Source organism: Lactuca sativa, chromosome 5, assembly GCF_002870075.4.
Source record: "Lactuca sativa cultivar Salinas chromosome 5, Lsat_Salinas_v11, whole genome shotgun sequence".
Lineage (NCBI taxonomy): Eukaryota > Viridiplantae > Streptophyta > Magnoliopsida > Asterales > Asteraceae > Lactuca > Lactuca sativa.
Genome location: NC_056627.2, coordinates 105,773,943 through 105,785,893, shown reverse-complemented (window position 1 = coordinate 105,785,893; position 11,951 = coordinate 105,773,943). Strand labels below are relative to the sequence as shown.

The 11,951-nt window shown below is 31.5% G+C and overlaps 1 protein-coding gene and 1 long non-coding RNA gene across 2 annotated transcripts; one reads left to right on the top strand and one right to left on the bottom strand.

Annotated features, from left to right (window-relative positions):
* Positions 1 to 362: 362 nt before the first annotated feature.
* On the bottom strand, positions 363 to 1,243 carry LOC111915158 (uncharacterized). Its single transcript, XM_023910835.2, has one exon. The coding sequence runs from the start codon at positions 1,212 to 1,214 to the stop codon at positions 591 to 593; it is 624 nt and encodes a 207-aa protein (XP_023766603.1). The 5' UTR covers positions 1,215 to 1,243; the 3' UTR covers positions 363 to 590.
* Positions 1,244 to 2,875: 1,632 nt separating this feature from the next.
* Positions 2,876 to 10,056, top strand: LOC128126219 (uncharacterized). The gene is made up of 3 exons (XR_008223986.1): positions 2,876 to 3,430; positions 9,074 to 9,617; positions 9,873 to 10,056. It is a non-coding gene; the product is annotated as an uncharacterized LOC128126219 (long non-coding RNA).
* The last annotated feature ends 1,895 nt before the right edge of the window (positions 10,057 to 11,951 follow it).

Below are 11,951 nucleotides of genomic sequence, written 5' to 3'. Positions count from 1 at the left end.
CATTATACATGTATTGACAACACGTTCATTGCTACTTAACATAATGCACATTTTTTTTTTATTATTTTTAAATTTTGTATTTTTTGTACTTTGAGTAGTGTATTATCATAACCCGTGAAATATTTTGCTGTTTTTCATACAGGTCCATTTCTGCCGAAAACTCACACAGCTCCTGTGAATATTCAAACTTCGAAGCATACTCGATTTCAACAAAACTCGAATTTACTATATCCAACACCTAGGTGTTCATTGGTGTTGATCTAAGGATTGAATTCAACATGATCTACCCATACCAAGTGTTAAAAACCTCATCCATTTCAAGTGATCATCATGAGGCTTTATAATATCAGCTATGCATACTCTAGCACAAATCAATTATTTAATTAGGGTAATATAGCCATATATAGGTGTCTTTTTACATTACATGTACACCAAATTTTTTATATGAACAATGATTGTGTCCCTTGTCAACCAAACAACAAACATTTACCTTTTACATAATTATAACCTTCATACATGTCATTGTATTAGGCAAGTGTTTTCGTTCTATCTATTTTCTAATCTATGTATTTTCCAAATTTTATTTTTACCTAAAAAGCATCCAAGGCAAATCCTATGGCAAAAAGCTCACTATCAATGCACGAAGTTTCACAACAGTGACCATGTGAGCAACCACAGCTTTCATCCCGCTTATTCTTCAACTTGCCAAAAGTTTTCGTCGACTTTGTTTCATTTTTCACCTGTGGGTTTTGAATCTTCATACTTACACAAATAGAAGGCGCTTTAATGTCAGCTTTCTTTGATCTCATCACTAGCCACCTCTCACCTTCCATGTTTTGGGACTCGAAAACACTTCTCCATGAGACTTCACCTCTTCCAAGGAGTTGTGACCCACGAACGTTTGCATTACCTCCAATGAACTTGTGTAACAAAGGAGTTTTACTACTCCTGGAACGGAGTTCAAAAACCACAGTTCCCTGAATGATCGCGTCTATGGATTGTGTCGCTATGCAATCCAAAGAGAATGATTCATTCCAACTGATTTTCTCATTTGGAGAGATTGCATGACTCTCTAAACGCACCCTTTTGTTATTTCCAACCGAAAGGTAGCATCTAACAAACAAGTAGTCTTTGGAGTTGGAAACTTGGATGTTTTTTGCACTCATAATCTTCACATCAACTTGAAAAGAGGATAGAGCTTTGATTGCATCCATTGTATCTCGTTTTATGTTTTACAAGAATGTTGTTTGAGTGGTTAAGAAGATGGTTTCTTATATAAGGATGTGGAGTAGTGGATACTACTCAAAAGTCATTATACATGGCAATAAACATGACTTAACCATTAAAATCGTTTAGGATTGGATCTTAGTGGACAGTTAATTAACATGGGATTCAAGATCCTTTCGAAAATATTATATGTTTTGGGAATGTTGAGTGTTGACACTAATTAAATCCCATTAGTCCTTGCTTTTGGCGGAAAAAACTAATTCAAAAATAGCAAAAGAAAAGCCATAGTGTACGTCAAGCAAGTAGTCTTGATAATTATACAACTACGAATATTCATTCAGCCTTTGCGAAATAGAAAGGACAATTTTACATTGAGGTGGCTAGTTTCTTCAACACTCATAAATACACATTAATTGAGTTTTGTGCGCATCAATCGTTAACCAACCGCTTAATTTGGCAAATGTAGACATTTTTCTTAATCGTTCTATAAGCAATAAGCAAAGAACAATGACCCATCGCTTTGACAAATTTGACAAATATATATAGACATTAATTAAGGGGCGATCATTTTAGAAAATAACTCTAACGTGGAAAGTTCTTGTGGCTAAGAAGATTTAGTGAGAATGAAATAACTTAATTCGCAACTCCTACATCGAACTGATGTGCAAGAAATATATGCCAAAACGATTAAACTTTAAACGATTATAACTCTCTATACAAATGCCATTACTACAGAAAGAAGTAGCTCTCATACAAAACTCAGGCTGAAGGCTTATGAAAATTGGTGATTTGACCTAATCATTGGGGCAAACCTTTCATCTGTGTTCTAAATCCACGTTCTTCATGAAGTCCAAGATTTTTCATTATGATTTTATTTTATTGTGTAGATTGCTTGTAATCTTAAACGTCAGCCATTAATCATGTTCTTTGAAGGAATTACTTTGCTAAATTTATGTTTAGTTCTCGATTTTGGGTTTGCAAACCTTGCGCCAAAAATTATAATATCTATTTATAGCTTGATTCGGGAGTAACCTGATAGATAAACAAAAAAAAAAAAAAAAAAAAAAAAAAAAAAAAAAAAAACTGTGTTTTTACCCGTGTGTATTTTGTTAATATGCATTGATTGGATTTGAGATCATCTCCGAAATATTAAATTATATAATACTTAAGTTGACAATGTTGACATTAATGCCTGTTTGTGATTAGTGGTTACTTTTGAAAAGATTTAAAATATAAAAAGGAAAACCACAATAGATTTTGTCAAGTTCTAAAAGATCAGTCACCTTTCTCCAATGGTTTAATAAAATACAATAAAAATGGAAAGTTGCAAGGCTAGATTTTGAATGTAATTGAATAATCACGCTAATAATACACCGGAAAATCCAGTAAACCCTTACGAAGTTGAAAGGACAAGTTATATGGGGGCAGTGATCCGGTGGCTATAGTTCTCCCATGGTACTTTTCTACTCCTTCTATGGAGTGTACATGACTTGTATGAAGTGAGGTTGACTTGAATGGTTGTGTTCGAAGGTGAAGAAGTGGCATGATAATATACAAAGGTTATATATGTATTTTTTTTTTGTGATTGATATAAAAAAATTACACAAATAGTCCTTATAGTTTGTGGTCATCGACTCATTTGGTTCTTAACCTTTATTTTTATTTTTATTTTTACCATCCTTATTTTATGTTATTGTTTTGATTTTTGTCCTGAATTGAGTTAAAAATATTAGATGGGGCCAACCCACTCCCATCTAATCTCTCTCTCACTCCCTCGTCTAGGGCCCAAGTCTTCGGGAATCATATTTAAGCCAAAAAAAAAAATACCAAATACAAAACATTAAACCTAGTTTTGAAATACGTCTATACAACAAAAGCATTAAAATTCAACATCTGCAATAATGTACACTAAACCTTGAAGACAAATGTATTAATTCCCAAGATCTTGAGTAAATCTGGAAGATGGCGGTTGGATATGAAAATGGAGCAACACAGAGAAACTAAAAGAGCTTATGTCTGTTGGGGTTCACATCGAAAACACCAACGCGGCGGTGGACGAAAATAACTCACAGATAAGCATGGATGACGACGTCGATGAGAATATTGAAAACACCAACGCTATGGTCGAAGGAAATAATTCACCGGTAAACATGGACAACGACGTTGATGAGAAGCCTAATCGTCCAATGGTCAGAAGATTAAGGTTTGAAGTGTTATATATATATATATATATATATATATATATATATATATATATATATATATATATATATATATATATATATATATATATATATATATATATATATATATATATATATTCAGGTTTTAAATTTGAAAAATCATAATTTATAACAGAATAACCAAGACACTTAGAGGAGGTAAACATGGTCATGTATTAGTAGTATAATAACTGTAAATAAATGTGTCGAAACTTTTGGGGAACATGTATGATTCAAGTTTAAAATTTTTAATATTAATTGAACTAAAGAAAATAATAGAAATGAGGTTTTTTCTGACTTTAAAGTTCTGAACCTTCTAAACTCAATTACTAATGACTAAATTAATAAAAATCAATTGTTACTTGCAGAAAAGATTCTAAATAAAATTTTAAAGGTACTTTTGTTTAGATTCAACTACCCTATGTACTATGATTGATTTCTCAAATAATGAATGTATTAAACATTTTCATTTAGCGTTTCCTAAGTTGATTAGTTTTCCTAATTAAATTACAATTCCTTCAAATATACAAGTATAGTGATCAATTGCATTAATTACCTTAAAATTGAAGTTTAATTGGGAATATAAGAGACTTGATTAATTATCTTATTGATCATAAATTCAGATATATATATATATATATATATATATATATATATATATATATATATATATATATATATATATATATATATATATATATATATATATATATATATATATATATATATATATAGTGTTAGCTTATTTTATTTTCACTATCTATTGTGTGAATGTATGACTGATTCTGAACCAATCATTTTAGTTATTTTAAGAAAGTAATTAATGCATATTACATGTTGAAGATATAATAGATATTAATTACATCTTTAGCATGTAATATGTATTAATTACTTTCTTAAAATAACTAAAATGATTGGTCCAAAATCAATCATACGGGCACACAATAGATAGTGAAAACATTTGAACCTAACTCTCTCTCTCTCTCTCTATCTCTATCTCTCTCTCTCTCTCTCTCTCTCTCTCTATATATATATATATATATATATATATATATATATATATATATATATATATATATATATATATATATATATATATATATATATATATAACAGTAGGATCAAATAGGAACTAAAAAGCGGTAGGAACCGCGAGGACTATTTTTGGCCATAAGATTGAAAAAATAAATGGAAATGATTTGATTTTATTTATCGTCAAAATCTCGCGAGATTATAACATTTTCGTAATTAATTGCGAGATTTTAATAATTTCCAGAGGAGTGTAATTGTGTCGAGGGTACAAGTAACAAAAACAAAGAGATTAAAAGAAAAAAGGAAAGGAAAATTCGGCCATGTGGCCTCTTCAGGAGTTGACACGTGCCCCCATCCATAGTATGACACGTGTCTAGCCCTTATTGGCTGGTGAGTTTTTTTTTCCACCCGCTTAGTTTTTCGGCCATAATTTGATTTTCTTTGAAAACAAAATCTGAAAAAACCAATGTTTTTAAAATTTATTTCTCTACAAAATTAGCACAATCATGAATTGTTTTTATTTTTTATATTTACTAGAAAACCAAGAAAAAAAATTCTCCAAAAATTATAAAAATTTAACGAATATTTCTACCCATTATTCTAATGACTTTGTAAAAAGAATTTAAAAAAAAAGATGTTTTAGATAATAAACTTGATTTTAAAAGATTAAAATTTAAAAAAAAAAAAATTGAACATAAGATTATTCAAAATATTTATGATTCAATATGTTTATGATCCTTAACTTGTTATGATCTAAAAATATTTTGATTCAAATATTTAATGATTCTTAATTATTATATTTTGTATGATTCAAAATTAAATGATTCAAAACATATAATGATCCAAATGTTGTATTGAACAAAAACTTTATTTAATTTAATATATTATGATCCAAATTAAAATGATCCAAAAATACATGATGCATAATATCGTTATGATTCAAAAATACCATGATTCAAAATTTTTTGATCCAAAAATAATATGACTAAAAAAGGTATGTATGGAAAATATTGTGATCCTTAATATTCTTCTTAGTTTAAATTTTATAATTGTTCAACATAAAAAACTGAAACCGTTATTTAGTGTAAAAATTCAAAACGATAAAAAAAACAAAAAAACAACCCTACTACCTTCAGGTATGTAGTAAGGATATAAAAAAATAATTAAAGAAATGATAAAAAAAATTTTGAATTTTTTTAATGAAAGATATAAAAACATTAAAACCGAGCCTATATCTATTTAAGAAAAAAAATTGAATTTTTTTAATGAAAGATGAAAAAAAAATAATAAAAAAACAAAAAAAAAACAAAATAAATGAAAAGGAAAAGGAAAACCTATTTAAATGACGTTCCATGGACGTTCGTCGCGCATGATTATTCCCTCGAGTCCGTACTAGGTTCTATGCATGTGTGCCTCGTGCGAACGCTTCATGACCAAGTAAACGGGTTTCACGTTTGTGCCATTGACGAAATGATTGGTGGAGAATAGTCCTCGTAGTTGCTACCAATTTTTGAGTTCCTACCGGATCCGAACCCTATATATATATATATATATATATATATATATATATATATATATATATATATATATATATATATATATATATATATATATATATATATATATATATAGAGAGAGAGAGAGAGAGAGAGTTACGGGTAGACTTTTTATGTTACCACTTTTAATATCTTGCACTTATACTAGCATCCATACATCATAGGATTAACTAAAAGGAATAGACCAGGTCAAAAGCAAATGGCCAAAGCCTAATGAATGTTGAAATCCTTCGAAAAAGTTTGGTCAAACATGGATTAAGGGAGATCCTGAGAATATAGGAATGTTTGTTAATATGCGTTTGTTTGAAATGATAGCTAGTCCATCACTAACGGACACATTTTCTCTTCTATTCCCGCCCTATTTCTCTCGACACTTAAACTCCTTTACATTTACAACACAATAAACTAGCACTTGTAAACACATTTTATTAATATTAAGTTCTAAGGTAGGTGATTTCATCACCACCCGAGGTTTTCTGTCATAGATCCAAAAGGATTATGAGTTTTCCTCATACATCTCCATGTTCTTGCATTGGTTTTTATATGATTACTATCATTTAATCGATAACAACATTTTTTCAAATTTACTTGATGGTTGATCTAATTTAACTATAACAATCTTACTAAAACAACCATGATATTTCATTAGTATGCATTAGTTTTTAGGATATTTAAGTGTTTATGATGTAATCTATGTTGGATATTAATTATGACATCATTCGTGTTTTAATAGTATGAAACAATTTTTTTATCTCAAAAGGTTTTATTAAACTGGGATTCCCATAACAAAGACAACTCATTATTTTAAAACGTAAAGAAAAGTTTTAATTGGTTTTGAAAAATGGGGAATGTCACACTTACCTCACATTTCCATAATTCTACACCACATACCAATCGTACACCATCCTTACCACCCACTGCATACCTATGTTGATACCCACACTTATATTCCCATCATACCCCTTACACCTACCTAACCCCACCCTTACACTCACACCCATAAATACATGCATTATTCTGTAAATATAGTTTTAACATTCGCATTATATATATATATATATATATATATATATATATATATATATATATATATATATATTCAATTTATTCCTACTTTAAGTTTATTTATTTAGATTTTATTTAATTATTGTTATATTTTAAAGATGTTGATTGTTTAAGGTATATTTAAAATTTTGTGACCATCCCATACACTTACCCCTACACTACCTCATCATCCACCCTACCTCCACCGCTCCCACACCTCCACACCCATACCAACCAACCCACCTATCCACCTAACTATACCATCCATCCAAACGCACATCATCCCATATCCACACCCAAACTCCCATGCCTATCAACCCTTACCCTATATAACCTACAACATTGATATATATATATATATATATATATATATATATATATATATATATATATATATATATATATAGACACACATACCTGATACTTATCCTCAACCCTTCCTTCACACCCGTACCCACACCACCCCAGCCCCCACCCACAACACTATACATATACAAATACCCCCCCACCCCTAGACACACATACCTATAAGCGTATTCTCATAAGCCCACATTGACACCTACCTCACCCCCAATAACTAGATGTATTTTCACAACTCAAGCCACTGGTAGCTAAATAAAAATATTTATATTGTCGTTAAAAAGAATTTAAATATTAATAAATATATAGGTTTTAAAATTATGATTACATTAAAAATTTATTATTTTTCAGAAAATAATAATAATAACAAGTCTTGTAAAATAAACTAATATAATTAACAAAATTATTAATTAAAAAAATAAATATTTATTTTTTTAAATTTAAGATAGATAATTTTTTATAAGATTTCGGTATTCCCTATTATTTTTTTAAAATATTTTGAATTTCATACACATAATGAACCTATCTATCTTAACCCTTAATTAACTCACATTTTACCTCATTTTACTCCAAACTCTTTAACCCTATCTACCGACAACCACTAAGGGCGTGTTAGGCACGGAGCGTTTTAGAGTGTTTGAGAGCTTCTAGCTTCTAGTGTTTGACAAAACGCTCCGTTTTGAACAGAAAACCTCGTTTGGCACTACAAGCTTCTAGCGTTTAGGTTAAACAAAACACTCCAAATCCAAATGCTACTTCATATAGTGTTTAACAAAACGCTACAAGCTACCCGCTACAAGCTCCCTGCTACCAGCTAGTTTTGCCGAACACGCCCTATGCATCGTTCGTCTTCACACAATCCTTCGACTTTGTCATCAAGGTCTATTTCCAAGAAGCTAACATCCCCTCTTCAATGTCTATTTGTGAAAAAATCCAAACCTCCTGAAGATGAAACAGAGCACCTGCAACAAAAATTCAAACCTACTGAAGATGAAACGACATACCTATCTCAACTTTCCTTAACATGGAGGAACTTTATTGCCAGTACACTCAACTAATCCAGATTCAATCTGAAATTTCCAAATGTTATAACCATGGCACACAATAATTTCAGCAGTTCCAGGTTTTGCTTCAACGGTTTATTGAAAATGAAGCTCTTGAACATGGTCTTAGGCAAGAAGTTTATGGTCAAACAAGAAATTCGCTTTATTAACACTAGAAAGTTTCAAATATGTTAGGTGAATATCATTGGGCATTGGGTATTTCTTCTATGTGTATATTCCCACATTCAAAATTTCCACACATGTAATCCAAATATTCTTGAGACTTTGTCCTCGCTTTTTCTTGGTGCAGAGTTTCGAAAAGTTGGGGAATTGGGTCACCATAGATGCATTCTATAAATTTTGAGTGTTCACAAGGTCTCCTTTTATTCAAGTTTCAACATGTTTCTCCTCTGTCTCTCACATATTTGGAAGGCCTCATGGATTTTGCCAAATTATAGTTGATTATTGATGGAATTTGCTTTGTTTATTCACTCAATCAATTAGTTTTTCTAGTTGAATAGGTAATATTTTCTCCTTGACTTGAATTTTTGTTTCAAAATCATGATCTTGTTTAATTTTTTATGTATAGGAAGATGTTACTGATGTTGGTGGTTGGTGATATCTTTACGATATTCATGTAATTCTTTTGAAGAAGAGGTTTGGTGGTTGGTGATGTCTTTCTGTTTTATCTTATTTAATATATCTTCTAATTTTTAGAACCACTAGAAAGTGATTTGAAGAAGAGGTTTGGTGATCTCTTTATCATATTCATGTAATTCTTTTGAAATTAATGGATGATTGTCTTTGTTTTGTTATTATGATTGTGCAAGTTAAAGTTACCAATGCTAAAAACTTTCCACCAACCACTACAACTAAGTTGTGTATACAATACTTGGTTCAATGGTTATATTTAATATTTTTTGTATGTTTTTTAAAGCTAGTAACTTTTTTGACATTTCTTTTGTGTACTAAAGGAATTCTCATGACAGCTCAGAAGAAGAGGTCATATGATGATGAGGAGCCTAAAAAAAGAGTAAGCCATTTGAGACAAAAGTTGATGAAAACCTAAGGAAAAAGTAAAAGAGATTTCATATAATGATGAAGAGCCAACAAATCCACAAGCTGAACAAAAGGTAGGTGGATTTGGATATTTTCTTATGTACTTCTTGTTAATCAAGATTGTTTAACTAGTTGATCAGTTTGGTTTTCAACTTGCACAAACTGCAAATAAGGATTGTAGCTATGAAAAGGAATTTGATGATAGTTTTAAGGAGGAAGAAGAAAAACCTACCAAACCCACAAAGATAAATTTAAGAATTAAGAAGTATTAGTTATTAGCACTCATGTATTTATAGTTTAAATTCTTACTAACAAATTTGTTTTTGTAGGGTGGTGACATAGAAATGGTTGATAATCCATCAGGGAAGAAGGCAGTGAGTGTTCCAATATATTCATACACATTGTGTTCATAGGGTATATGATTGTATCATAGTAATATACATTGTAAGGTTACATCCTCTAACACCGACTATTGCTAAAGCTATGGGATACGAAAACTTTGTTTATGAGCAATCCAAGTTTCCAAATTCAATTAGTTGATTTGTATGTGCTTTTTATCTTTAGATCTGGAAATTTTATTGTGCATAATCAAAATCATGAATAGGTATATGATACTATATTATTTTTTACCATTGTCTATGTTATATCAATTTTTTTTTCAAAATGGGTGTATTTTAATTGAATTATAGTTGTTTCTAAGGGAGGATTTTCGTTATGCTCAATGAAAATGCACATAATGTTTTTGTAAAAATGCACAAGAGAAGGTGTTAATGTAACCCTTTACGAATACGCCAAATATAACGGAACCATTAAAGACGACATGGTCATGGGCCATCACCTGTTTAACACTGAGGGCGGGCACTCGCCCTCGCGGCCCTAGAGCCATCCCTTGGTGCTTAAGAAACAACAACAAAGTCAGCTCCAGGAGAAAATAGTACCAGCTGCCTCCCATAGCGACGGATGTAATGCTCAGGACATGGTCCTCTAGGGACTTTGCATCAATAGAAGATAACCACTAGAGGAGCACAACCCACCAATAGGATGCCCCCATGTCCTGTCGGCTCTGAAGAGACAAAAAGGTATTGCCGGGTTCTGTCCCCCCGACAGTAGGTATAAGTAGAACGTTTCTTATCCAAGAGAAAGGATCGCCTTTCTCTCTACTTTTTCCAATAGAACTCAGATTCTCTCATCTGATTACTAACTACACTGTTGGAGCTTCGTTTTGGGATTCTTCCCCGGACGATGTCTAACGGTCTTTCCTTCTGTGCTGTGATTCTCAGGCTTAGCTCCATCAAGACACCAAGAGACAGAGTTAAGTCTGGACAACATATCACAATATTTGGCGCCATCCGGGCATGTACTCAGAGTTACATGTCACACCCCCGAACCAGATGGCGAAAACGTCCGAGGGCTATTGTGACTCAATTGAATACCATCACAATGAATATACATGAAACATAACATCATTCATCACCATGCATTGAAATATTACAACCGGTATTGTTTACATTTAGTACATTGTTTCAAAACATTACATTTCCAAAACGTAAATTGTTCGATACTAATTAAACAAACAACATGACATCACTGGGTACATTTTCCTTTGATTTACCTGTTACCTGAGAATACAAGTATTTTGGAAAAACGTCAACATATGAAATGTTGGTGAGTTCATAAGTAAGGTTTGAAAAGAAATGATTTGTATAATTTTGAAAACCACAGAAAATCCGATATTTTCTAAAAAGAAATGTTGTATATAAGAAAAAGTGTGAAGATCCGTAAGTATGCTTGTTGATTATTGTGATTGTGAATAATTGTTAAACTTTGTATATATCACATAGTTAAGAACGTTGAATTTACCAGGAAAACCCGATGTTTTCCCAATACATTAAATTATGTGGCTGAGTTAGTATTATTTCGATACGACGTTTTCGATAATTTCAGGTGACATTGGATTAATTACGAGTTGTGAGTCGTTATAATCACGCATTAATGAAAATGACTAGTTTACAACTATACAAACGATCCCTTAGGCGTCGTCCGTACTACTCACTTAATCCAACCACCCTGACTTCTCATAGCCCCACAACCGAGGAGAAAAGAGGGTACGAAGCCCCTGTTATTTCCATAAGTCGTTCAAGGCTATCGTGAATGCGAAAGGCCCTTGGCTCAACTCGCATTTGACTTCTTGACTTTGCTAGCAGTACCAAAGGACCCTTTGGGCCAACAACACAATAAAGCTATTGAAAGTCCTTTTACACGGAACTAGGTCATATAAGGTCCAATAACATGTAAGCGCGTTCCCTTCGGGCCTAAAGATCATGTCATTGGGCTAGCTAGGCCCAACAAGCACGATTTGAAACTTTTGAGCCCAAAGATGGTGTACTGACTTCTTGTGAATTTTTCGC